This window comes from Canis lupus, chromosome 13, assembly GCF_003254725.2.
Source record: "Canis lupus dingo isolate Sandy chromosome 13, ASM325472v2, whole genome shotgun sequence".
Taxonomy (NCBI): Eukaryota; Metazoa; Chordata; class Mammalia; order Carnivora; family Canidae; genus Canis; species Canis lupus.
This window is the reverse complement of record NC_064255.1, coordinates 35,932,209-35,960,120: the sequence shown is the minus strand read 5'-3', so window position 1 is coordinate 35,960,120 and position 27,912 is coordinate 35,932,209. Positions and strand designations below refer to the sequence as shown.

The 27,912-nt window shown below is 59.1% G+C and overlaps 1 protein-coding gene across 4 annotated transcripts in view; it reads right to left on the bottom strand.

The window, feature by feature from the left end:
• DENND3 (DENN domain containing 3) overlaps positions 1-27,912 on the bottom strand; it is a 50,249-nt gene that overhangs the window by 20,406 nt on the left and 1,931 nt on the right. For 3 of the 4 annotated variants that reach the window (XR_007401767.1, XM_049093139.1, XM_049093140.1), the window contains exons 2-13: positions 22,933-23,185; positions 22,021-22,136; positions 19,620-19,762; positions 16,757-16,868; positions 12,385-12,504; positions 11,870-12,088; positions 8,583-8,743; positions 6,184-6,339; positions 4,601-4,697; positions 3,065-3,168; positions 2,557-2,750; positions 353-874 (exon numbers count right to left, since the gene is read on the bottom strand). Coding sequence is in view for 3 of the 4 variants with exons in the window: in XM_049093139.1 (XP_048949096.1) it covers positions 353-874; positions 2,557-2,750; positions 3,065-3,168; positions 4,601-4,697; positions 6,184-6,339; positions 8,583-8,743; positions 11,870-12,088; positions 12,385-12,504; positions 16,757-16,868; positions 19,620-19,762; positions 22,021-22,136; positions 22,933-23,185 (2,197 nt within the window). In the remaining variant the exon portion in view is untranslated. The remainder of the gene's footprint in view (positions 1-352; positions 875-2,556; positions 2,751-3,064; positions 3,169-4,600; positions 4,698-6,183; positions 6,340-8,582; positions 8,744-11,869; positions 12,089-12,384; positions 12,505-16,756; positions 16,869-19,619; positions 19,763-22,020; positions 22,137-22,932; positions 23,186-27,912) is intronic. The other variant, XM_025450319.3, reaches the window with a different exon arrangement.

The following is a 27,912-nucleotide window of genomic DNA, read 5'->3' as shown; positions in this document are numbered from 1 at the left end:
CCACACGAACCAACGTACCGCCTTTGGACACACCCATTTAGCAAACATATAAGGACACAGTCGGAAGGGCACGCTCACGTTGGGGTCGGTGGTCCCCGAGGAGGGAGGGGCAGAAGGTCCCCAAGGGACCAGGCCACGAAGGACCACACGGCATTCCGGTCGTGCCGCTGGCTGCGCAGGAAGCGGTCCCAGTGCAGGAGGGACGGCACACGGGGAGCGGGTGCCCCGGGGGGCACGGAGCCTGCAGCAGCTTCGGGGTCTCCGGTCGCACTCCCCACACCCTCGGGCGGCCCCTCCGCGGACTGGTCCCCACGTACCGACACCCCACGGTGGGGCCACGGCTGCCTCTTACCCACGGTCAGCGCCTCGAACAGCCGGTGGATGGTGTTGGTGTCCTTCACGATGCCCGACTCCTGCACCCTCTTCACGAAGTCGTCCAGCTGCATGTGCTTCTTGGGCAGCTCGAAGTTCTTCACGCGGTCGTCCGGCTTGGGGGCCTCTCCCGGCTTGTCCACCACCTCGCTGATGAGCCGCCGCAGCTCAGGCACACGCTCGGCCTGGGCGCGCTGGGGGCCCGATAGGGACCCCACCGTCCTCCGAACGAGATCGGCAGGAAAGATCCTGATGTCCGTCTTGTACAGGCTCTGAAAGTCCAGCAGGGCGTCCAGCAGCTGCCCCTGCATCAGGTGCACGGCCCCGCGGAGGTAGTAATACCTCGCCAGGAGCACGGAGCTGTCGGGAGCCAGGAGCCCCATGGCCTTGCTCAGCAGGGCGACGCAGTCGGAGTAGTAGGCCTGCACGCACTGGCTCACCAGCGGGAAGTGGATCTCTGGGATCTTGAACGTGTAGGTCGACGGAGGAGTCACGTTCAGGACTAGAAGGGAAACACACACACCGTCAGCTGACCCTAAACCCCGCGTGTCCCCGTCATCTAGTCTGGCTCGACGTTTCTGCGCCCTGGGGGGCCACGTGAGGTCAGAACCTCTGAGCCTCTTCCAGGAAGCTTCACGTGCCTTGAGCTGGACGAGGGCCCCCCGAGTCCCCCACTTTGCTTCCACGGCACCCTAGGATAATCGTGTCTGCTAAGACATCAGTGCTAAATGGAAACATCTGGTAGCGAGTCTTCAGGGGAGGGTCACGTGGACAACCTAGGCCGGGGAGCGCGGCAGGCCAGCGCGAAGCCCCGTATGCTGGCGGCTTCGTTTGGCTTGACAGCCACACTGAGACACGGCCACCACCATCGACCTGCCTCACGCACGCACATGCTGCGGCCTTGCTCGTCCCAGGCGCGGCGCTGCTACGTGCCGGAGCTGACCAACCCAGCCGCGTCTCACGGATTCCGTCCATGTCACCTAAGGGCCCCCCAGGAGGCCAGGGGGCCAGGCCAGGCCTGGAGGAGGGCCACCCCCCACCCCAGGGAGGTGGCGTCACCCGTGAAGCCTGGAAGGGCTGGGGGGCTGTGGATGAAGGTTCAGAGGGCGGAGAGGGCACAGCGCCCGCCCACAGGGCAGTGAGACAGTGACAGGCACCCCTGGCTGGCAGGAGAGCAAGTACAGGCCCGGAGGCAAAGTCCCCGGCCCAGGGCACACGGCCTGCACGCGCTGTGGGGGGCCCAGTACCAGCAGGTGCTGCCTGGACGCCTGCTCTGACACAGGACCTTCGTCTAGAACACGCTGCCGCCCCTGAGGCCTCCTGAGTGTGCCTTCCTTAGGAGGCACCCCTGGGACCTGGTGTCTTGGCCCAGGCAGCGGCCACAGGGCCCCCTGACTCATGGCACCTGGCCTTGCCCCCGGCCACTGTGGATGGAGCGCGACTCCTGAGGGTAGACACCCGAAGCACACGCGGCACGTGCTGCTGCAGCTTACATGCAAATGAGACACGGGCTTGCACGCGTGCACACGTGCTGTGGAGCGGCTTCACACGAAGGAAACTGTGCACACAGACCTGCCTCCGAGACGGAGCTGCAGCCCAGCATGGTGGTGACGGGCCCATGCTGTCCCTCCACCTGCCGTCTGCCACCGGAGGGGGAGGGGGGCCTGGCCTCACCATCCCCGCTGTCTCTGCTGAAACGCGGCTCCCACACCCAAACCCCATCAGCAGCCCTGATGCTGCTCTCCCCGTGCCGGCGGGGCGCCCACCCGAAGCTCAGGCTCTGACTTCCTGCTGGGAGCGTGGCTCCATGAGGGCCGGGGACACCGGGGCCTTTGTACCCCCGGGAGCCAGAGATGGCGCGGCACCCACTGGGGCCTAACGGTCGTCGCGTCCACGTGTAAACATGCATCTTGCACGTCCTTGTGTGTGCGCAGACACCAAAACCCTGTAGAGCGCTGTCTACAGCAGCATGACCGACGGTCGGAAAATGCAGGTAAGAAATCATTTTCCATAATGAACATAATTTGCAAAGTAAATACTCTAAAAATACTTCAAACAACTAAACTGCTAAAAAAAGAAAAAAACCCGCCCCACTCCCCTGCACCGAGACAGGCTCAGCCACGGTCAGCGACATCAGAGCCGGGTGACGGGAGACAGTGCCCCAGACGGGGGCCGGTGTATCACCTACGCTCCCGCAGCCCGTGGAGTCGACTTTCCGCAGTGACGAGTTCCGGGCCAGCAGCTCGGGAACCGCTATGTCCTGCAGGTTGGGCATGCTGACCACCATCCGCCTGTGGACGGCGTGCAGGGCCGAGGATTTCCGCGAGGCCATTTTCTCAATGGTTGGTCTTCTTGGACTTGCCAGCATCCCGTTTAACCTGGGGTTAGAGAAAAGCAACACCTTATAGATCCGAGTACGGCCAGAGACCACGTCCCAGCCCGAGAGTCCTCTCCAACGCGGCACCCGGAGCCAGATGTAGACACACTCGAGTGGAAAACAGGGTGGGAGCACCGTGTGTGGGTGTCCCCAGGCGCAGTGAGCAGCTGTGTCCCCACAGGGACGAGCCCAACGTGTTATATGTTCCTAAATGTGAGATTTTCTGGTCGAATGTATCATTCATCCACCCAAATAAATCCACACTCCTGGGGCGTCTGGGTCCCCAGAGTCCCGCGCCCCCATCGGTGGCAGCACCTGTCCTCCTCGGACTGCGTGTTGAGGTCCATCTGGGCGAAGGCGTCCATCCTCCTGCTGAGCCGGGCTTTAAGGAAAGCGTGAAACATGTAGGTGTCCAACACCTGAAACAGACCACGGGAGGCCAGTTACCACCACGCTCTGTGGCCAGAGTGCCCATAGCGCTGCCCGGCCCCCACCCCCACCCCCACTCCGGCCGCGGCCTCTCCTCGGACACAGGTTCCTAAGCCAGTAGCTGTCTTTACTGTACCCTCCACATCCTCCCCAAACACTCGGCATTTGAAAAATCACCAGAAGTTCAAAAGCTCAACCACCTTCCCCTGGTGACAATGAGGGCCACGGTGTCCTGTGGCCTCTGATCCTGGATCTCTGGGGACCATGGCCCCCTCCTCGCAGCAAACGCACAGGCTGGTGCACACCTGTGGCTCCCATGACCCAGCTGCTGGTCTCTCGAGGGAAAAGGCAACCCAGCTGCCAGAGCTTGTCCCTACCCTGCTCCTTGCTGCAGGCCAGCAGCCCGCGGGGGACAGGGCTCAGGCCCAAAGGCCACTGCCCAGCCGGGGGACAGGAAGGCTGCAGTGGTACAGGGCCCACATGCAGAACAGCTGCAGGAGAGGGCAGGCAGGGAGCGATGGGAGGTGGCAGCTGTGGCTCGCGGGGACCGCTGGGGCACTGTCCATGTGCCCAGGGAGCAAGCAGGTGGACAGTGGGGAGCTCGGCTGGGGTCCCCTCAACAGCAGAGGGTGGGGGGAGCATGGAGTCCGTCCAGCAAAGGTCAGAGGGCAGACCCGGGGGGTGCGGGTCGAGGGCCGGTTGGCTGACGTGAACGACTGCCATGTGGCCCTGAGGCACGAGAGCCGCGGCTCCGCAGCAAGGCTCGGACGCCCCTCCGGCCACCAGCTGGACAGGGCGCCACCGAGGCAGGCAGCCCAGCTTCCCGCCTGGAGCTCGGGGCTGAGGCAGCTCTGCAGAGGGTTCTAGAAGCCAGCATGGGACGCCCTCCGCCTGGGCTGGGCGCTGCCCTGGACGGGGAAGCCCGCGGAATGAGGCGGAGCAGGAGCGGGGCCGGGGACGCGCCGCGGGAGGCCTGCGCTGGGGAGCCCTGCTGGAGGGGGAGCCTGGCCCCCGGGGAGAGGCTGCTCGAACGCGGCGGCTTGAAATAGACGAGAACGGAAGTGTCCCACGTGCCTGTTAACACGTGGACAGAAACACAGGGCCGCCTGCCGTGCCCGACGGAACGGCCCCGCCTCGATCTCGAGGAGATGGCTCGAGGCGCACACGTCCCCCCGAACGCATCACCTGCGACACAATGCATGTGTCTCATGACACATGACACGTACGTTACACTCCAAGGAGCTGACCCCAAAACGGAGGGAGGGCCAAGGGGTCAGAAGGAACCGCACCACAACTAACTTTCTGGAAACACTAGTCATTAATAAGATACTAACCGATGCCGAAGAAACTTACCTTGAACATCGTAAGGACAGAAACGTCCGCGGGACAGAAGACGCGCACACGAGCCCATGCCCTCCTCACCTGTCTGTAAAACTGCTGGTCCCCCGGAGCTCTGGTTTTGAGAAACTCCTCGCTATTAAACACCCTGTGTTCATAATTTAAGTGATTCTTCACTTCCCTGGTGAAGAGAAAGATGGTCGCAGGGCTGAGATATTTTTAAATACGGGAGAAAGTCGTCCGTCTTTGGCGACACACACGACAGGAAGTACACCCTCTGCCAGCCGGGGCCTGGACAAAGGGGACCCGGACCCCAGGGGGCTGGGGCTGGGCGCGCCTGCTGCTCCAGCTGCCCCGCGACGCAGGCTGGCTTTTCCGTCCCAGGAGGGACATCAGGGCTCTTCCCCGTCCAGACCCAACTTCCTCCCGCAGAGGACGCGGCCGCCACGAACGGTTCTCACTGTTCGCACACAGCGGGCTTGCGGGGGCGACCCCCCGGGGCAGGCAGACCCTCGGAGCGTGAACCCACGCGACCTGCCTCTAACGGGCTCACAGGCCACGTTCCCTGTGTAGGACACTCAACGCTTTCCACTGTCAGGGGAAAACTATCGAAGGGACGTAGAGTCTGATAATCTGTATTTTCGTATTGTCTGCTTCTTTACAAATTTGTCAAAGCTTCTAAGGTCTTTAAAAAACAACAACCCAAAAAATAAAAAATAAATAAATAAATGAATAAAAATAAATAAAAATAAATAAAAAACAACCCTGGGACGCCTTGGGGGCTCAGCGGTTGAGCATCTGCCTTTGGCTCAGGGTGTGACCCCAGAGTCCCGGGTTCGAGTCCTGCATCAGGCTCCCCGCAGGGAGCCTGCTTCTCCCTCTGCCTGTGTCTCTGCCTCTCTCTCTGTGTCTCTCATTAATAAATAAGTAAAATGTTTTAAAAAAAGAAAAAAAATATTTAAAAAAAATAAGTAAAATATTTTAAAAAAAGAAAAAAAAAAACCCAACCTTGTTCATAAAAGATTTCATTTCAAAAGGACAAAAGAACAAAATAAAAATAACATATTAGCATCCATACTGATTATACTGCCCTGAGTGGTGGCCGCTGCCCCGTCGTCCCATGTTTTTCCTGGTAAGTTATTTGTTTTAGGGAAACATGTACATCTGGAGTCACTGAATAATCACAAAGAGCGTGCTCAAGTCCGCAGGCTCCACTCTCAACCCGGCAGGTCCAGAGGCAAAGCGATCAAGGAGAGAGTGGGGAAAAAAATCCAGCCTGAAGGCTCTTTCGCTAAAAATAACCCTTCACAGACTTGCAATATAATCTAGGCACATACGTATCATACACGCCTCAGACGACCACACATTCGGGCCAGAAATAGCACAATCCCTGTGCTGCATGGCTTCCTGGTGCACCTGGCCACCTCTGGCCCCCGGGATGGTGTGGGGGGCACGCACAGAAATGAGGACAAAGAGCAAGACCACGTGATGGGGACAGATCCCAAGTGCTGCCACGGGGAGGGCGGACTTCGTTCCCGAAGTGACCCAAGGGTCTCCAGCTAGAGCGATACCCCCACCCCTGCCCTGAGGCCGGAGGGGCGAGGATTTCAGCCGCGTCCGCGTGGGGCAGCGGCACCTCCCACGGACACAGACACAGTCTCGGGTACCTGAAGATGCTGAAGAGCAGCTGCAAGGCCACTTGCTGCACTTGGCAGTTGAGCCTCCGCTGCCAGGCCCGCCGGCGGGCGCGCCCCTCGTTCAGGTCCGTGCTGGCACCCAGGTGGGCGAGGTCCAGCTCGTGGTGCAGCTGCAGGCTCTGGACCCTGGAAGGGACAGATGGTCGCTGACTGCCGTGCACGCCGTGCTCCAGACGCTGTGGGGGCTGGGGGAGAACCGGCCGGCCGGGGGCCGCCCTCCCAGGTGCAGGAACACTCAGGACGCTCAGAAGACAGGCAGGGCGGTCATAAACGCACAGCCCTGGAGAGTCGCTCCATACAAACAGCTCATCCGTGCATGACCCACAGAAGCCTCACCTGTGACCACGCACGTTGCACCCAAGCTGCGCCCACCAGGCAAGGGCACGCACTCCCCACCCCAGGAAGGCCACAGGGTTTCCAGCACCAGCTGCCTCCTGGCGGCAGCTTCCCACCACCACGCCCCATCTGGGAGGATCAGATGCACCCGACGTCCTGTGTGTCATGGCCCTCACCACCCAGAGGGGCGTCCAACCACGCTGGCCTCCCTGGCACTTTGGAAACCAACCAGCAAGCATGTGGTTTACGTGCAAGATACACCCAACGCACGCCCACCCCACTCGTGCTTCTGGGGCACCTCCTGCACGCCAGGTGCCGTGTGGGTGTGGACTGCGTGGTGACCACAGGCAAAGCTCCAGGATGGGGCTCACATTCAGGTAGGAAGAAACAGAAGCGCACACCCCAGATAGGAGATCGTGGGGAGGGGGAGGCGAGGAGGGCGTCAGAGACCGGGACAGCTGGAAGATAGCCTGGCTGGTGGCTGAAGAAGACCCCTCGAGGACCTCGGGCCTGAAAGGTGAGGAGCAGACGGACACGGACAGCCCTGAGCAGGTAGGGAGAGCCCAGCTGCCAGAGGGCCCCAGGGGTCAGTGGGGCCGGCGAGCACCCTGGATTTGCCCCACGGGTGACAAGAAGCCACTGCTGGACACGGGCGTCCCAGCCGCACCAACCCCGGCTGACCTGTTCAGGGCACCGCCACCTGGAAGGGATGGAGGGCGCCACGCGGAACGAGTCGGTACAGTGCCTGTGGCAGCGGTCCCCTCCCCGTGCCCTGTGCTGGGACAAGCCCTCTGCCGGAGAAGGCTGTCCCTCCTACCTGAGTGCTCAGCGAGTCTGCCCGTGAGAGTGGGGGTCCCTGTGCTGCCCCGGGAGGTCGGGGGGCAGGGGTGACTGGGGGCGGGGTCTCGGGGGGAAGGGCCCTGCTTCCTGTCCCGCCCCAGCAAAGGCCCCGGGGGACAGCCGAGCACTCCAGGACCCGGGGGACACTGACCACCACGGCCCGGCATGGCCCTCCAGATGTGCATTAGCACACATGGCTGAGACCAAAGGACGGCGCATCCCACCCTCTGGGGGTCCAGCCGAGCAGAGATCCAAGCCGCTGTGTCTATTCTAGAATCCTGACACCACCACCCAGACAAGGGCAAGAGCCCCACCCCCAGGGATGCTCCACCCATGCACAGCCGAGACCGCACCCGACACTAGCGCCCACCACGCTACAATGTCAGACTCTGACTGTCGTCAGGGGACAGGGCTTTTGCTCATCAGAAAGTGAACTAGAAACGTAGGTGGTTTACCTCCTAGGTTCTCACAGGGCGCTGCCCCACCAGGACGGCCAGACACCCCCTCCCAGGACCACACCACCATCCTGGCAGATGGTGACAGCTCCGCCACCCTCCCCAGAAGCAGCAGGTAAGAAAGTCCCCGCCTCCAGGACGGAGGCTGCAAAGCCTAATGTGGCCCTTCTGGGGAGAAGCTGCTGCCTGACAGAGGCCAAGGTTGGGGGGCGGGAGGGGGGCAGAGTCGCAAAGACCATGCAAGCGAGGAGGCAGCCAGGGCGCTGAGGGGGGCGGGGGCAGGTGCCCTCCTGTGAGCTGCTCAGCAGGACACATACCTGCCAACCTGCCCTGTGTGGGGCATCCCTGGGGTCTGAATACATGTTTGGGGGGGGAAGGGAGGAAGGAGAGGAGAAGAAGGAGGGAGGAGGGGAGGAAGGAGGGAGGGAAGGGGAAGGAGAAGGGAGAGAGGAAAGGGAGAAGAGAAGGGAGAGAGGGGGAAGGAGGGGAGGGGAGGGGGAGGAGGGAGGCAGGAGGTGGAGGAGCTCAAAGGCTCACAGGCACAAGGCAACACCACAGGGGCTGGGAGGGGGCACTTGACCTCCTGGGACCATGACTCAACTCGTACGTGGACAGACGACTGTCATCCTAAGACGTTCACAGATCACTCGCAAACCCTAAGACAGGAGCACGGACCGAACGGCGGAAGACGCTGGGGACGGGAAAGCGCAGAAGTGGGGCAACAGGAGCCCCCCTTACCTCTGAATAAACGTCTGTGCCGCCAGCAGGGGGATGTCAGGGAGGTCAACGTCCTCCTCGTTAGAGCAGGTGATGCTCCCGTTATCGATGTTTATCAGAACCAGGCCGTCCGCCTCCTGTAAGTTCGTAAAGATTGGTGTGAGAGTCTGATTCGCGGACACCTGTGAAAACACAGGAAGACGCACCTGCACTGCCCGAGGCAGCGTCACCAAGGACGGAGTCCCCGTATCCAACAGGCCGTCCCTACCACACGTGCAGCGCATGCCACGAGTCGTGTTAACGAGCCGGGTGGCTCAGATCCGCCGGGTCTGGTCAGGATTCCACACGGGCCAGGCTCTCAGCTGCCCTGGTACACACTCTGCCGGCCACTTCAGGGAGCCGGGACAGAAGGTTCCAGAACCCCACCCCTCCCGCGAGTGTGGCCGGGGCCCTGGGTTTGGTGAGCACGCACTTAGAATTTCTGACCTACGTGCCTGGGTTACTCGTACAGCCTGACACGTGACGTGTGACAGACACTGAGGCTGCACCCAGCGGTCCCGGGAACGTGGCTGGGCCCCCGGCTCTCCCTCTGGGCGCCAGCTCTGACGTGCTCCAGGCGGCACGGGAAGCGTGCACACGCCGTCTTCTGGCACAAACGCACGGCACTGACTGGGGAGGTGAGCCGGGCCGCACGCTTGTGAGCCGCAGCACGCGCGCTGTAGGACCGCATCCCGGGCCCCGGGCCCCACGGAGGAAAACACAGGCTGCAGCCTGTTCCGGAATCTTCCAAGACAGGTAAATCCCTGCACAGGTTTCCTTCACGACATCGGACGTGAGCTGTCAGGTGAACGTGCAGGCAAATTCCCCAGGGAAAGGACTGAAACAAGAGGGACTTTTCCCGAATGATGAACAAGAGACACATTTTCAATGTCAGAGAATGGGTGGCGCGTTCTTCCTTGTTTGCAAGGCAGACTGGGAGATGCTTTCGTTCTGAACGGCCTTTCCCCAAAGTGTGTTTGTCACTTGGTGAGTCACTGGCTTTGGCAAGAAGGCGGCTGGAACCCGGCTCCTCCCCGGGATGGCCGGGCGGGTCAGGGCCCCTGGCACCTTCCCGGGCACCTTCCCGGGATCTGCTCTGAAACCCTCCAGGCCCCGCACAGCAGCTGGGCCGCAGCCGACGGGTGCTGAGGGCGGGAAGGAGCACCCGGCGTGTCCGCACACTCAGAACGGCCACAGCAGGAGGCGCCCCACCCTGAGCGATGCCGGGAAGCAGGTGCGAGGGCGCTCGGGTGTTAGTCCCCTGGGGAAACCACTGGGATCCACGGTAAGACGCCGCACTCACCGGGACGGCCAGCCCGGCAGGGACACACGGGGACGATGCTGGCAGGGAGGGGAGAATCGGAGCTGCCGGCGGCCCGAGGGCCAGTGTCTCCCGCGGTGTGGACCCTCGGTAAGGGAAAGCCCAGTCCACGCGGAGCCCGCACGCCCAGGCGCGCTCACGGCTGCACCGCTCACGGGAGCCAAACGTCCACACAACTCGGAGGTCCATCAACCGACGAACGGACAAACGAACCGTGGCACGGTCCCTCGACAGGATCCTGTGCCGCAGCAGAAGCACGGCTATGCGGCCGGTTGACGCAGACAAACCAAGAGGACGCTGCGCCGAGTGACGGCAGCCCCAAGAGGCCGGCTGCCGCCACAGAACCACATGGATGCAACAGGCAAAGCCACAGGGAGACCCAGGGCTGTGGGGCGGCCAGGGGCGGGCAGGGGGCAGTGCGGGGGACGCTGACGCACACGGGGCTTCTGTGTCGGGTGCCGGGAATGTATACGGTTAAGGGGCACAACTCTGAAAAGTCACGGAGAGCCGCCGAGGTGCACGTCGTAATCCAGTAAACTCCGTGGTCTACGTGTTTTCTGTGAACAGAGGCGTCTTATAAAAGCCAAACCCGCTGTGGCCACTGACAGTCCCACGTTTCCGGCCCATCCACAACGGCTCACCATCTGAACGCACGTCACGAAGCACTTACGGGACGCCCGGTGCTGCACTAATGGCCCTTTGACCTTTGCCGCGACTGCGGGGCCGGGAGGCCGGCTCGCGCACGGGTGTTACAGGTTTGTGTCCACGCTGTCCTGGGGTCTTGGTGGCGCCTCTTCCGAGGAGGAAGACGAAGAATCGTGGGCGGCAGGCAAGGCTTGCTGAGCCACAGTAACAAGGCTGCCAGACGGGGAGGGGACCCCAGGGGCTGCCACTTTGCCATTCAAATCGGGGGCCTTCACCAGCATTTCCGGGAGCCGCCCTGAGCACGCCGAGCCGGGGCCCCTGTTGAGGCCTACCTGCCATGTTGAGGGTCTTGTGGTGACATCCGGAGACGCTCTGCTCAACCTGTGCCAGTGACCCAGGTCCTACGGCTCATTGTTCTGCATCAGGATATTTTGCGAAAGTCACTCCTGCAGAGGCTGCTACACAGGATGTGCCTGTGGTCTCGTCTGCGTGGCCGAACAGGATGCTGTTGCGGTTGTCTTCGCCATCCCGGCTCCCCTTTTCTCCTGGGGGCCCCCGGCCCTCACTGCCTAAGCGTCCCATTACCCTCCAACACGGTCTTTTACGACCAGGACACATGAGGACCTAACGCTGCTGCAGGTCTGGCACTGCAAGTAACTGGTCACCGCAGGTGGCAAGGCCCACGCCCCCGCCAACGCTGAACGACACGCTGCGTGGAGAGGCTCCAGCAGGAGGCCCACGGCATTCCTGAACAACAGAAGCTTCACCGGAGAAGCACAGGATCTGGAGCGGGGGCACCAGCTGCCGCGGCCTGTGAAGCCCTGTCATGCGCTGGCGGGTGCGGGGTGGCCCCTGCTCGGAGCCCTGCCCAGGAGGACGTGCCTGCTTCTGAGGCAAGCACACCAAGGTTGACAAGGGCTGGCACCCCACGTGAGCCCACGAAACCAGAAAGTGGCCAAGGCCGGGCTGGACAGTGGGCTCCACCGGCACCGACATCCACACTCTCCTCGCTGGAGCTGCAGGAAGCCCCAGGGAATTACGTGGACTGGAAGTGACACCAGGTCCCGGCACCCACGGCCTCGAACATCCCCAAAGGCCGCAGGGGGCGGTGGAGACGAGCGACAGCCCCCGTGCATGTGTACATGTGCGCGGCACCCAGAGCACCAGCCCCAGGGCCGCAGTAGCCACCCTCCCCGGGGCCAGGGCGCGCGGCCCCGCCTCGTGGTCCTTTCAAAGCCACTTCCCACCAGTCCCCACGGGAATCACAAGGACCCAACGTTTGAGCCGACGGTTGAGGCCTCACCTTGCTGACTTCTTCAAAGTAGTCGAGGTGGCAGCCCATGAGGAAGGACGTCGGCGCCATGACGAAGTCCAGCATCTGGCCCGACAGGACGGGCACGAACGTGTGCTGCCACTGCAGGGGGTGCAGGTAGGCCATGAAGCACTCGGCGACCAGCGGCAGCAGCGCCCAGTTGGAAGAGAAGAACACGATCCGCTGCTCCGTGAGGAGGCACGTCAGGATCTGGGGGGAATCCACACCGTGTGCACACCTCTGGCCGCGCGCCAGGTGCTCGATTCGCGTGTACATGCGCCACCGGAACCAGATGGGGCCCAGGTCCACGGGATTCCCTACTCCGTTTGCCAAGCCAAAGCCCCCTTCACCCTCCGAAAAGCACGCCTCGTGAGCAGCGTGCACTCCCTGCATGCCTCTGCTTGGAGCGGGAAGCGTGGAGGCACACCGTGGGACAGCGGCAACCACGGCTTAGACGCCCCCTAAGCCAGCCCGCCCGGGACGCCGTGGGGCCGAGGCACGCTTACCTGCAGCACCTTCTCAGGCCTGAAGCACAGCAAGGGCAGGTGGAGGTCCAAGTCGATGACCGGGCTCTCAGGGTCTGCGCGCGAGGGGAACACGATCTGGAGTGGCTTCATGTTAAATACCTGTGATGACCAAGGTCCACAGTGAGTTCAGGGAGCGGCTCCCAGCAGAGGCCGAAATGCACCGAAACTCTCCATTTAGGATACGTTTTTGAAGACTCGCACTGTTACCCTGTATGTCCCCAAACAAAATGGCCTCGAGACACACGGCACTGCTGAGAAAGGCTCACGCGCGAATCAAGTTGGGAACGTCGTCGTCAGCCAGACCTCTCTAAACTCTTTACTTAAGTAGCAAAGCGCCCGTCAGCACAGATAAGCTGACACCTGGACACCTGTCCCGACCAAGCACATCCCAGTCAGCCTTTGCTACAACACGTACTGCATGTTACGAATTCTCAGCATTTTCAACCTGTCAAAGCTCCTTAAAGATGTGGAATTCAAGATGCTGCTGAGAAAGATTTGTTTTTCCAAAGTGGGGGATCCCTGGGTGGCGCAGCGGTTTAGCACCTGCCTTTGGCCCAGGGCGCGATCCTGGAGACCCAGGATTGAATCCCACATCGGGCTCCCGGTGCATGGAGCCTGCTTCTCCCTCTGCCTGTGTCTCTGCCTCTCTCTCTCTCTCCTTCTCTCTCTGTGTGACTATCATAAATATATAAAAATTTTTTTTAAAAAAATTATATTTTTCCAAAGGATATTATTTTAAAATAACACTTCAAATTCAGCATCTGCAGACTGCCCCTTCTGTGGACAGAGGGGGATGGACAGGGGCCGTCCAGCTCGATGGCAAGTTCGTGGCTGACTGCGGGTGTCAGCCTCGTGGGGGGCGCCCAGGAGCAGCCCCGGAGCCCCGCGGATGAGCAGTACGGGGTGACCCAAGGGTGAGCAGCGCCGGGCAGAAACCACAGAGAGAAGCAGTGACTCTGAGGACAGAGAAGCTCCCGCCAGGAAATGCGTGGAAGGGGGAGAGACGGGGAGGATGGGGTGGGCAAGGTCCCGGGACAGATGCTCGCCATCCACGCCTCCTCACGTCATCACTGCTCTCCAGGCCCCCTCGTGTAAAAGAAACCTGACTGTGCCGGGGATGCATCTTGTCACCCCGGGCTGCCCTCTTGTCACCGACTGGTCCACGGGAGCCGGACTAGGCTGAGACCAGGTGGATTTGCTTGTGTGGACAATGACATCCCTTCTGTTTATGACAAAACAAGGTAGAGCGGAGTCAAACGCTCCAGCTGGTGATGAACCACCTGTAACTGTAAAGTTGATGAGAAAAATTCCCCTCCATGCTTCCACACAATACACGTGTCAACCCACTTCACAACTACAGATAAAAACGAGACACAAATGCCAGTCACCCGCCCGGTGGGCCCGCAGAACGCATCGGCCGCGGCGCCAGGTCCTCAGGTCCTTCACCCACCTCACAGGTGAAGACTCTGAGCAGGGACACCCCTCAGGGGAACACGTCCCAATTCCAGCTTGACCGCGGCCCCAGGGAAACAACAGGGACCGCAGCACAGAAGAGAGTCAGGCCAAGTGGGAGGGAAACGCACATCTCGCCGTGCACACCCAGGAACGCCCAGGCCCCGAAACACGGACACTCAGACCCGATGGCGGGCCCGGGATGCGGGGTGTCTGCTGCCCTCGGGCCGAGGTCCAGGCTGGGTGCTGCCTCCCCTGGCACAGACCGGAGACGAGCCACTGGCGCCCACACACTTGGCTCCCCAAGTCCCCACCTCCAGCCACACGGCCTTTGCATCGACATCCGTTTGCAGTGGGTTCTGGAAATTCCTGCCGAACCAGCTCCTGGGTTAGAGGAGGACCTTGGCCCCAGCCGGACACTCGCATTTTCTCCATAACACTCCCGAAGACGGATGGGTCGGGGCCACATATCAATGGGCCACACAGGGGACAAGCGCGACGGCAAGTCTGACCCAGGCTCGGCTCCCTCGGACAAACGCACGAGAACCAAGCCGCAGGCCCCACTCTGTGAACACGACGGGCTAGGGAAACACGGCCCATCCGTTCACTCATTCACGGCTGTCGGAGCAGCAAGTGCAGGGCGGCCGTGGTAATGGCCCCGGATATCCAGCTCTGAACGGGGCCTCTGCCCTCATGCAGCTTGGAGGCTGATGGAGAAGATGGATGTTGAACAAAACACAAACGTGTGCAAACCCCAACTGCAGACCGTGCTGGGCTCTGCAGGAAGGGCAATGGGCACAGAGAGAGGCGGGATGGGAGGTCACTCAGAGGCCGTCCCCAAGAACCTGACTTCTAGGAACAGCACGTGCAAGGGCCCTGGGACAACATCAGTGAGGGACTGAGGGAAACCCAGTGAGGCTGGACAAGAGCAAGCTAGGGGGTGAGAACACAGAGCAGGACAGTGACTCGGGCCAGGGCCGTAGGACGGGCTGCAGGTACACAGCAAGAAGCCACTGTTGGTTCTAAGCACAAAAGGAGAGTCCAGTGTATAGATTTTAACAGTCTTTGCCGCCACTGTGCAAAGGACGAACTGAATGAAGGGTGAAGAGTGGACGTGGACAGACCAGCGGCTCCTCAACCGTGCAGGTGGGAGACGCCATGGCCCGGAGTGGGATGGCGGCCGTGGCCGTGGGCACCTGAGACACGCCGGGAGCTGGGTGGTCACGGGTGAATGATGGATTGAATGCAGGCGTGAAGAGAAGAGGCGCCCAGAACGACTCCCATAAACCTTCCCGCGGGGTAGTCAGAGTGGAAGAACCAAATATTGATGAATCCAGGATTCTAAGGCACAGAAAATTGGTCAGGGACCATGCACGCATTACTCATGTTCGAAGGCAGAACCATAACACACACGGTTGACCCTCAAACTGTCCTGAACTCCCTCCGGTTCACTGCTTAGCTGGTCCTTATACTTGCAGAGTGAACACGGCAAGAACGTACGCTTTGATGACTCTGCTGAACCATAAAAAAAATACCAATTATCCACATAATAAAGATGAGGGCCTCGCACAAAACAAGTACTGGATAAATGTCCCTGCAAAGGTTCTGGGGGTGGAACCGAGGTACCCGGCCAACCTGCTCTGTCTCCTGGCCTGGAATGCACGTGGCAGGAGTCCTCACCCCATAGACTGTAGGCTGATTATTAAAAATATACATTTTGGGGCAGCCCGGGTGGCTCAGCGGTTTAGCGCCACCTTCGGCCCAGGGCGTGATCCTGGAAACCCGGGATCGAGTCCCACGTCGGGCTCCCTGCATGGAGCCTGCTTCTCCCTCTGCCTGTGTCTCTGCCTCTCTCTTTCCCTATGTCTCTCATGAATAAATAAATAACATCTTTAAATATATGTGTATATATATAGAAAGTTCGTAATCACACGTCTCCTGGGAAATAAAATTAATTTTCCAACTGTGAATAGTAATCCACACGTAGAGAACCCAGATCTCTATGATCTCCCAGGAGGGACTGCCTGGCACAGGGTGGACATTTATAATAATTTGACGGGTGCCTGTTGCAGAACAAGGAAGAGCCCGGTGGTTGCGTCAGTCTGGAAAACGCTGAGCCAGACAGGTGTCGTCACGGCTCAGCCGTCCGGCCTGTTACTCGCCCAAAGGGGAACGTGGGCCGCCTTCCTCCCACCGTCCTTGCCTAAAACCCTGGGGGGATGAAAGAGCCAGCAACGTGTCAGGACGCACGTGCCAGGGAACCCAGATCCGCGGAAGCGTCTGGCCACGCGTTCAACACAGTGGCACCGGGGAAAACAACAAAACAGGGCAGCCCGGGTGGCTCAGCAGTTTAGCGCCACCTTCGGCCCAGGGCGTGATCCTGGAGACCCGGGATCGAGTCCCACATCGGGCTCCCTGCATGGAGCCTGCTTCTCCCTCTGCCTGTGTCTCTGCCTCTCTCTCTCTCTGTGTCTCTCCTGAATAAATAAATAAAATCTTAAAAAAAAAGAAGAACAGAAAAAATACGAAGCCAGGTACTTTTCATGAATCACCCTGGACAGGACAAAACATGAACACATTTAATACAATACCCAATATTCCAGACTGATAAACCAAAGGGAAATTCATAATTTAAGTAAATTCTCTGGGTTTTCTGCAGAGCGAGTAATGAACCCGTGTCTTAGGCGCTAAGGGGGCCGGCCCACCACCAGCTCCGCGGCATTTATCACGGGCCGCCCGGCAAACTCCCGGTTAGAAACAGATGACTCTGTAAGGACCTTGAGAAGCATAACTTAAACATACTAGAACGTAAGAGAGAGCATAAGACGTTAGAACCATCGTCGTCATGATACTCTTACTATTTGCAAACACAAGACAAAAAAAGTCCAGATTTATTTACCAAATGAAGCGGTCCAGGCGGTGGGCTAGGTATCAAAGACAGTTTTGCAGCAAAATCTTTTATGTGATTGTCAACTTCAAAATCTTTACAGAGCTTCAGATGAGTCAATAAGCTAAAATTTAAAAAAAAAATCAAATCAGAAAATAAGTGTGAGCATCCGTTTGTCATCCTCGGCATTTCTAATCCAAGCTGGAGTGTGTGCGGGAGGCGGCAGCTCCAGGGCCGTCAGGGGGCAGGGCGGGGCTGCCCAGGTTGGGGGTGGTCGGGGGGCTCGGGGGTTGGGGGCTGGTCACACGGCTGGGATTCCTGCTGTTTTCTGCATGTGTCGTACCTCAGCAGGGAGTAAACATCTCAGGGGTCCCCACACGCTATATTCTTACAATAATGTAAGCCAGAGAAAAGAAAAGGCCTTTGAGGAAATCCTAAGGAAGAGAAAATACATTTACAGGACCATTGCATTTGTCGAAGAAAATCCATGTGTACGTGGCACCCGCACAGTTCAAACCACGCTGTTCCAGGCACTGCTGCACGTGATTTATCTATTTATTTTATTTTTTAAGAGATTTTATTTATTCATGAGAGAGACAGAGACACAGGCAGAGACACAGGCAGAGGGAGCAGCAGGCTCCATGCAGGGAGCCCGACGTGGGACTCGATCCCGGGTCTCCAGGATTGCACCCTGGGCGGAAGGCAGGCGTTGAACCGCTGAGCCACCCAGGCTGCCTGCTGCATGTGATTTAAATGCAGAACAGTGGGACACCTGGGGGGCTCAGTGGTTGAGCATCTGCCTTTGACTCAGGGCGTGACCCCGGGGTCCCGGGATCGAGTCCTGCGGGGAGCCTGCTTCTCCCTCTATGTCTCTGCCTCTCTCTCTGTCTCCCATGAATAAATAAATAAAATCTTAAAAATTAAATAAACGTATGACAGACCAGCGGCACCCAGGGGCAGTGGGGCTGGGAAGCGAGCACAGGGCACCTTGAGGGAACCTTGGGGGTGGTGACAGTGTTCTCTATCTTAACAGCAGTGATGGTGATGTGGTATCTATATTCAGCAAAATTCAGCCAAGTGCCCCGGACACCCCGCTGCGGGGCCCTGGGGCGGACCCGGCCTCGCCCACCACAGCAGGACCTGCACTTACGTTCTTACTCTAAGTAACAAATCATAGCTCTTCCTGGAGTAAGTCGGGGCGCCCAGGGTGGTGCACTAGGTTAAGCGTCCGACTCTGGATTTCGGCACAGGTCATGACCTCAGGGTCATGAGATCGAGCTCCCAGCTCAGCGTGGAGACCACCTGAGATTCTCTCTCCCTCTCCTTCTGCCCCTCCTCCTTATGCTCTCTCTCTCAAAATAATAAACACATCTTTAAAAATAATAGCTCTTCGTGGAGTCAGCGTCATGATTTGGAGATAATTCAATGTTTCTCCATAGTTTATTTACTATAAAAGTAACAGTATCAAATTAAAGAAAAAAAAACAAAAAACAAAAAAGAAAGACTTTCCATAACGTAATTCCCCAGACACCACCAGGTAGTCTCTCCCAATTTCGGTCCACACAGAGGCACAGTTGACCCGCTACCATCGCAGCAGAAAAACAGATTTAAAAATCTATGAATCCGTGTTTATAAACTGCCTTTTGGATTTCTGTCACTTGTTTTTCTCCATATTTTATAGTTCCGGTCGTTCAGCAATGACCATCGAGAGCCGACCTCGAGAAGCATGGACACTGGATGCATATTTCAAGGCAAATGCAGGTTTGCCTCAGTGTCCAGGAGGGCAGTATCTGCTGCCAGTGACACCGCGAAGGTCCCCTGCTGAATGAACACACATAACGAAGGCCAGGAAGGTACAGCAGTGGCTGCCCGAACCTGCCCCCCGGAGGAAGGGTGGGATCGCCATCCCCGCTTCCCGGAAGCGCACACTGAAGGTGGCTGGAAAAGCCATCTACCTTCAAGTGCTGAAGATGATCAGCAAATTAATAAAAAAGGACCCTGCCCTAATTTCTCCTTCCATTGCTGCCCGCGCCCATTAACGAAGGCGCATACGCCCCACTCAGGAGGTCCTGGAAGGAGCCTGAGCGAGCGGCGCTCTGTTCTGCTCCACGAGGGGGTCCCTCTCTGTGGGGGTGAAATGCAGGCGAGACCCAAACTACGTGCAAGGACCCACCACGTTGTGAAAACTCAAACGCTGGGGTGCTAGGACCTGAGTCCCGAAGCTCGTGAGGCTGGCCGGGATGGATTCCTGCCCGTCGCCCCACTGACCACGGTGTGAGAACCAAAATGACAGTCTTTGCAGAAGCCTGCGACTTGCCAGGGGTGGCTGGTGGGTATTATGACATTATGGGGAAACCTCTGTTGACCGCCTCTATCTTTAAGCAAACCACCGCGAATTCCGAGGCTATGATTTTGTGAGAATGAAAACAAGGCGGCCAGCGCGTGTGTGGCCGGGGATGGACCACGTCCACAGGCCACGATCACCCCCGACGGCAGGCGGCCGGCCAGCGCATTTGACCCAATGCTCTCTGGATTTTTCAAAACTTCTCAACGTGCTCAGGCTAAAAAAATGCTCAGTACCAGCATTAAGGCACTTGAAGATTCCACCCAAAAAAAAAAAGAGGATTTGTTAACGGTCCGTGAACCCAACAGGAACAACGGCCGGGGCGGCCTCCGCTAGCCGGGAGGAGCGTGCGTTCTCGTGGACGTCTTTGTTAAAAGAACCAGACAAACATAACATCCTCCCTACTAATTTTACTTCCCACAGTTTGGCTTCCTCCTCTCGAGCCGGGCGACCTCCCCACACGCTACAGCTGCAGGAAGGATCTGGGCCAAGCCAGGGTCAGCCCCCCGCCCCCCGGGCCCCCGGGCTCACCAGGACAGGCAGTCCTTGAGGGCGTTGTAATAGGGCAGCTTGGAGACCACGCACACCGCAAAGGGCACAAAGCAGCCAGCCACGCCCATGGTCGGCCAGGACGGCTCCCAGTGCGCCTTGCCGTTGTAGAAGCAGGACTCGTCCTGGAGAGGAAACAACAGGCCCGGGTCACCTCCCGCCCGTCGGTCCCCACGCTTTGACCCTCAGCGGTGGGAGCACCACAGCAGCAGCGAGGGGGCAGGAGCCCGGCCAGCATCCTGCTCCCCGACAGCCCTCCACAGTGTCCCTGCCAGGCCCCCCACAGTGCCTGCTGTCTGTGACCTGTGAGGTGGCGCAGACGCTGAGACGCGTCCCAGCCCAGGAGCAGCTCGCCACCCCGGCAGGAAGGGGCGCGCGGTAAGAACATGGTAGACGCAGACGGGCCACGGGCTCTGCTTAGGAGGGAAGAGAACTGCAGCATCTGAGCGTGTGTGTGTGTGTGTGTGTGTGTGTGTGTGTGTGTGTGTGTGTCTCAGCTGGAGGAGGCACGTGGAGCCAGGATTCCAGAAGCCACATTGCTGGGAGCCACGGTCTGGCCCCAGTGCAGGGCTGTCGGGGTTTTTCAACAGGGAGGGAAGCTGCAAGAACAGTGTCACACGGGGACGCTGCAGACGTGAGGGTCGTGCAAGGCAGGTATGGGGAGGGCCCTGCAAGCGGTGGGCACGCCGTCTGTGTCGCCCCAATGCTGAATCTACACCCACTACTCTCAAATCAGTGTGCTGGGGGCCCCCAGGCGGGTCACCGTCCTCTCTGTGCCACCATCTGCCTCTTCATCTGTCAAGGGGGGTGACACTGACAGCTCCCAACCTCGCTCATTGTCGTGTGGGTGAAAACCCTGCGGGAGGGTCACGCCCAGCACTGGGCTGCACACACGTGGGCGGCTGGCCTGGGACAGCCATGTGCCGTCTGCACCCCAGGAGGAGCTCAGTCCACGGGAAGACGGGAGCATGGGGCAGGGCCTGGGTGGTCACTGGACACACGGGGAGGGAGGGGAGGCCGGCATGTGGGGCCCGGGGCGCCCCGAAAACACTCAGGCATGAGTAAACCCCATAGGATGTATTTAACGTAAGCGCCTCTCTTAACAGTCGCTTCACAGACGAGCTCCCAGAGCACCTTCCTGAACGATCCAGCCACTCATCATGTCACTGCTGGAAGTGCCTGCCAGGGAGGGCTGGGGCTCGGCTCCCCCCTCGTCTCCCACCCCTACCTAACCCAGCCGGGCAGGCCGTCAACGCCACTGCACGGCCTCGAGGGGGTCCTCCCTGAGCTGTGCACCGCCTGCCCCGGGACCCTGGTCCAGACCCCGAGGTCGTGCACTCATATGTCAGCGGAAGGCTGGGCTCCCACCTATTTCTGAAGCCCGTCAGGCGCGTCCATGCCACCCCACAGACGCAAGGGGTCAGAGCCTGTCCAGTTGCGCCTTATGCCCCCCGACACTCAGGGTGACAGCCGTGAAGATAACTGCCCCAGCCTCTGACGGCAGAGTGGGGAGGGAAGTCCGGGCAGCCACCTCCCCTCGCCGTGGATTCACAGACGTCCCCGGACGAAGCACCAGGGCCCTTTCTGCTTCTGGAAACCCTGTGGGCACCTCTTAAGGTGCGCAGGGGCTCTGTGAGCTCCGCAGAGGCCGGCCAGCTCACACCTGGCCCTGCCCGGGCGGGTGAGGGCCGAGTCCCACTCGAGAGGCCCAAGCCTGTCACCCCACACAGAAGGCGAGGGGCGGAAACCCCCCGGGCCCCTCGGCGAATGCGTGGGTGGGCAAGCCGGCGCATACACACACCACACGGTACGACCCGGCCATAAGGACGGAGGCTCCGCTGCCCCACAGGACGAACTCTGAATGCGGCCCACGGAGCGGAGGCAGCCAGATACCGAGGCCGCCCGCAGGCTGGTCCACCGGCAGCAGGCGTCCAGCGCAGGCAATCAGTGGGGGCAGAAGGCAGACGAATGGGGCCGGGGGGCCGGACTTTCAGGGTGACGCATGCCTCTGGACCAGACGTGGTGGGGGCTACACCCCACTGGGAGTGTATGGAGCACCCCGACGCTAAAACGATTCCAATGGTGGTGGTTGTGTGATGTGCATCCCCGCAAAAATAAAAAATACTGGGGCGCCTACGTGGGTCAGTGGTTGAGCGTCTGCCTTCGGCTCAGGTTGTGATTTCAGGGTCCTGGGATCGAGTCCTCCGTCGGGCTCACTGCTCAGCGGGGAGCCTGCTTCTCCCTCTGCCTCCGTCCCTCCCCCCAACTCATGCACATTCTCTGTCTCTCTCTCAAATAAATAAAATCTTAAAAAAAAAAAAAAGCAAAAATAGTAAGAAATACTTAAAATGAATTCCAGAGGGAAATCGCAGCAGTCACGTACGTGCAGGGGTCGGTAGTACTGGGCAACCACGCCGTACGTCCTGTTCCCACAGACATCCGTCAGCACCAGAAAGTGGACACAGTCTTCCTTCGGTTCGGAGGCCACACATAGGCCCCCTGTGGACAGAGAGAGAAGAGGAGATGTCGTCACGGCCTGTAGCACCCACCTCCGAGCCCGGGGGAGCTACCCCAGGGCCTGGAGAACCTGTCCCTGCACGGCCAGCCGGGGCACAGGGACGGCCAGGTGCCATCGGCCCTGCGCCCCTCAATCCCTCCGCCGCCCTCTGTGCTCTGCAGGAAGGAATGTGAGACAACCACAGACAAACCCTTTGGGGTGCGCCCGGGGGAGGCAGTGCAAGGGTGTCCCACTGTCCCCGGGTCGTAACCTAGGACCAGGAGACAGACCCCACTCCCAACAGAATCCCCAGGCAGGGAATGCCGGACGGGAAAGCAGGGGTTTTGCCATCAGCCACTCTGGCGCTTCTCAAGGACAAGGAAAGCACGAGGGCTGCCACTGCCAGGACCGGGCCAATCTGGGCTGCGGGGCCCTGGGGTGCGGTGGGGGAGCCAGGCCCAAGTGTGCTCCGCAGGAGATGCCGCAGGCTAACCTTGACCCACCTGCCAGATGGGACCGAACGTCGAGGGTGAGGGTCCTTGGGAAGCACATCCAGGAACCACGAGGCCCGGCCAGCCCAACAGCCCCTCGTCTGGGATGCAGTTTTCCAAACCAGGGGGGCTGTGCTATGTGGTCTACACACCCTGTAGCTCCCAAACCCCCAGGATTAAGAGAACCGAGTCCCGTGGCTGGACCTCGAGGCTGTGAGGGGACACCAGCCCCCCAGGCTGTCACACTTTCCTGACTTGGTTTCTAGAAAGTGCGGTGGGTGCGGCTGGAGAGCAGAGCAGAGGATACCTGGGAAGCAGAGCTGAGGCAGGGCGAGCAGGTCCACGCCGTTGGGGACAGTGACATCTTCGGGAGGGAGGCCCTTCCAGGGCTCAGATTTGGGCTTGTCCCTCTTCTTTCTGAACGAGCGCCTCCTGGTCTTGCTCAGGGTGGCACAGGGGGCGCTGGCCGTTTGACTGTCCTCCTTAGTGACGAAGGGAGGCACAAACACGGACAGAACCTCCGGTTCGAGAGGAGGGCCGCCCACCCCCTTCCGCTGGGCCTGAAGCAGAAAGGGACACGGTCACCCACGGCGCTTGCCTTCACTCCGCCGCACCTCCATCCGAGCCCGGCCTCGGCGTGTTCCCCTTCTACCCATCCCCGGGTGCCCGATCCGCACCTGCCAGGGGCCCCCACGGTCAGGACCCCACGGAGGTGGCCTCAGGGCCCCAGAGACCGTGCACCCAGGTGAGTCACACCATGGCGAGGGACTGGCTCTTCGGCCGCCCCGGGCCACACCACGCGACAGTCAGAGCCCAGGCCACGGGCCGCCTTGACTTCCAACCCGGCTCTGGCTCCGCTAGGCCCCAGCGGCCAACACCGCCTCCTCGGGCGCCCTCCCAGGGGCTGGGGTCGCGGGTGGAGGGCCCAACCCCGACGTCCCACTGGAGGCCCCACGGGCCGTCACGGGCTGGTGGGGCGGCCCGTGTACTGCGCAGCCCAGCGTGGACGGATTGCCGCCCCACGCCCCACGCCAGCTGGGCCATTCGCCCAGGGGTCTTGTCACAGGCGGTCTGGGGACACACACAGAGGGTGAGAGGACTGCCGGCTGCAGAGGAGACACGCGCCCTTTCTCCCGCAACCAGACGGTCCCCCAGGACCTGCACATCGGGGTCGTCCAGCCTGAACGCTTTTAAACTCTAACTGGGTGCCAGATTTTTAAAAGACCTTTTGCCTTTTCACTCCCCGCTCCCAAAGGATAGAAAGAGCAGGGCTCTGCCTCCGACCTCCGCTCCGTGTGGCCGCGATGCCTGGGAGCTCATTCTGGGGAGCAGAAGTGTGGCCAATCCCGAGCTCCCGGGGGGGGGGGGGGGTCCCCAGGCTGTGACCCAGCGGCAGGCGGTCAGCTCCCAGTAGACAGAGAGCCTATGGGAAGGGGGGAGGAGGCCGGGCCGGGTGGGCACGGGGTAGTCCAAGATCTCAGAGGGACTCGGCATCAGGAAGGACCCGGTTGTCACCAGGAGAAATGGAATTGTCGCTGGCTGGAAAGGAAGGGCGGGCATCACAGCTTCAGGAGGAATCGTGGGACCCCAGGGGATCTCCTCCTACCCTGGAGAGGATTCCTGCAAGGAACTGCGGCAGGAAGTACCCTCTAAACTCAAGAAGCTTATTTTTATGCTGATTGATTCACCAGAGAGACACAGAGAGGCAGAGACTCAGGCAGAGGGAGAGGCAGGCTCCCTGGGGGGAGCCTGATGTGGGACTTGATCCCGGGACCCCAGGGTCATTCCCTGAGCCAAAGGCAGATGCTCAACTGCTGAGCCACCCGGGGGCCCTATGTTGTATAAATTAAATTCAGGCAACAATTTCTTTATATTTGGAAAAAAAAAGTTTAATACCAGGAGGAACAACGATCAAACACGGGAAATCCATATTACTGGATTTTTGCATCTCTGTGTATCAGGCGCAAAAGGAATCCGTGTCTTGAGTTACAGAAACCCTTTCTAAAACCTTCCTATCAAAACCCAGCAGTTCGGACCTACATACCCATGAAAGTATGCAAGTCCACGCCTTCCTCACATAAAACAAGACACCCGTGGAGGCTGGGCACGCTTTCCTGCAACCTCCCCTCTGCTCAGTCCCTCCGCCCTGACATCCAGGTGGCCGGGACAGACACCTCCCTCCTTGCAGGCTGTGCTTCCCCCTCCCCTAGTGCTGACTCCCTGCCCCATCGTCCTCAAGTGCCTGGCCTGGCCGGCAGTCTCAACACTCAGACACTCACGTGGTGTCTCCCTTGGGGACGGTGCCCAGAGTCCCGCTGCCAGGTCAGATCTCTTTCCAGTCCCAGACAGGCCACACCCAACTGCCTCCTACATACCTGACATACTCAGGTGGGTCCTTTAAACGTGCAGCTTCAAACATTAAGTTCATGCTGATTTTCCTAAAACCTGAGCTTTCCACCCACATGCTCCCCTGATAAAGACAGTGCCCCTCGGGTCACCAGAGCTGGCCCTCGGGCCCCTGCTCCTCACTCCCATCTGCAAGCCCACCCAGCAGGGCCACTGGCCTCAGGAGGGCCTCTGAAAGGCAGCTCCCCCCCAGCTCCCGCCACCCCATCTGCACATTTCCAAACCAAGCCCCAGCCCCACCTGTGGCTCAGAGCAGGTACAGATTCTCCACGGGCTAATCCTTCGAGGTGTCTGTCCTGAATGACATCGCCTCCTCCCGCTGGGCCCAGAGCACCCACCTGCACCTCCATCCAGGCTCACACGGGCGGGGGCGGGGGGGGCATCCCCTTTTGAAAGAGCACACGTGACCTTGTCACCTGCCCCAATAGATAGTGGCTCTTGCCACCTGGCACCAGCTTTTGACCCCCGCAGATCCCTGGATGGGCCCAAATCAGGGTCACAGACCATCTGTCCCTCCACCAGAATGAAAACCGAGTCTTTCCGTACGTCACCGTTATTACTGTGTATTCCATGTACATGTCACACGTGTGCATGTGGCACAGGCAGGATGACGACCTGGACTGTACACCTGAGCAGCAGGCCAGCCTGCTTCCAAAGCCAGGGTGTCCCCAAAGCCATGCATGACTGACCCTCTCATTCTCCAGACACAAGCAGCCGTGTTCCAATGCGGTGCTCTCCCCTGTGGTGCTGGTCCCTGCCCGTCCCTTGCCTGACATGTGCCCAGTCCCCTCCCCGATCCACTTCTTCATCTTCACCCTCACTGGAGGGGGACTTTCCTCCCCTGCAGCCAGGCCATCAGGCTCCTGACTCCTCACCTCCTGGAGCACCTCCGTCCTCCACCTCCCTCCACCTACCCCCCCTCACCTCCTAGAGCACCCCCTTCCACCTCCACCTGCCCTGGCTCAGCACAGAAGATGGCTCTCGGTGGATGCTGCTCATCTATCTGCTCATCTACTCCGGGATCTCTCAGAGCACCGTCTCTAGGGATACGTCACCACGCTAAGGAATAAACTACCTCTCGCTTATCTGGAGCCACTTAAAGTAAAACGGCCAAGATTCAGCCAACCTGGCATTCAGCAGCTCATCACACATCTGTTTTTCCTCTGAACGTATACCCTTGTCTTTTCTGATCGGATAAGCCATACAGTCTCATGTTTAAAAGCTAGCAACCTTATAGGAAGAATAAAAGAAATAAGAACAGAAAGGAGGACAGCCCGGATGGCTTGGCGGTTTAGCGCCGCCTTCAGCCCAGGGTGTGATCCTGGAGTCCCGGGATCGAGTTCCACGTCGGGCCCCCTGCATGGAGCCTGCTTCTCCCTCTGCCTGTGTCTCTGCCTCTCTCTCTGTGTCTCTTATGAATAAATAAATAAAATCTTAAAAAAAAAAAAAAAAAAAAACAGAAAGGAAAGGTTCTCCCAATTCCGTGAAAGGGTGGTTAACACCCCGTACACAGTGTGAAATTCAGTCTTTTCCTTTCTTATCTCTCTATCAATATGATTTTTCCCCTTTGATGCAATCACCCTCTTTTAACGGTGCCACTAGTGTCTTTCCCCACTTAAGCCCACGGTGTGGCTGACTTCCTTGTCGCAGCTGGACGGTGCCACACGGGGACGACTGAGTAGTATACCTGGCCCACTCCCTACGGAGGAGTGGCTGGTGTGCTCTCAGTTCTTCATCACACCCACACACTGAGCAAAGGCAGCAGCGAGCAGTCTCTGCCATACATAAGTGCACATGTCCGACTGTGTAACCAGAATAAATTCCTGAGAGCACAGGCCTGGATTCCAGTTTGCAACTGCCCCTCCTCCCCTACGGGGCAAGATAAGGTCCGTTTCCACAGACTCGTGAGTCGTTCCTGCTCGTCTCTCGCAGACACCGACTTGCTAACCCCTACACAGTAACAACCATTTCAGTCCAAAAAACCAGAGCTAATAAAAAAGTAAGACACACAACACCCTAATTCATAATGTCACAGATTTACTTCTGTGAGGTTGTAGAGTGGCATTCACACAGGATGGGCCATCATTTGTGAAATAAAACAGAAAACAATAGTTTTTTGTTTGTTTTTAGTGCTGTAGAACTGTGCTGTCCAGCACAGGTAATAGCCATGTGGCTATTTAAATTGAATTTAATTAAAATTAAATGAAATCAGGGCACCTGGGTGGCTCAGTCAGTGAAGCGTCTGCCTTCGGCTCAGGTCATGACCTTGGGGTCCTGGGATCGAGTCCCACGTCCAGCTCATTGCTCAGTGAGGAGTCTGCTTGTCCCTCTGCCCCTCACCCCACTCCCCCTGCCCGTGTGTTCTCTCTCTCTCTAATAAATAAATAAAATATTTAAAATAAATTTAATTTAATTTAATTTAAAAGCCAGTTCTACAGTAGCACTAGCCACTGGCTTCAAGCAGCTGGTAGCCACGCATGGCTAGTGGCTGCTGTACTGGATGGCACAGACGAACACTGGCGCCATCACTCAGAAAGTTCTGGTGGACAGTGCTGCTCTAGAAAGTGAAAGCCAGGATGCTCCCTGTTAAATACCGTTACGATGCGCCTTCACACGCGAGAATCACACTAGTGACCTACTCTATGGACAGTGCTCTTGGCGCTCTCCTACCACCCGGATGGGTTAGTGGCGGATCCTTCCACACCCCACTCCTACTCTCCACGGTAACCAGAGAGTGGAGGGAAATGTAACCAAGCACAGAAACTCACACGGGGACAGAGCTGTCTCCGTCACCGTCCTCACAAAACAAAACCACCCAGTCTAAGAAATGAGATGAAAAGTTAGGACGCCTTAACCACCCTAACATTAAGTAGGATGGTTC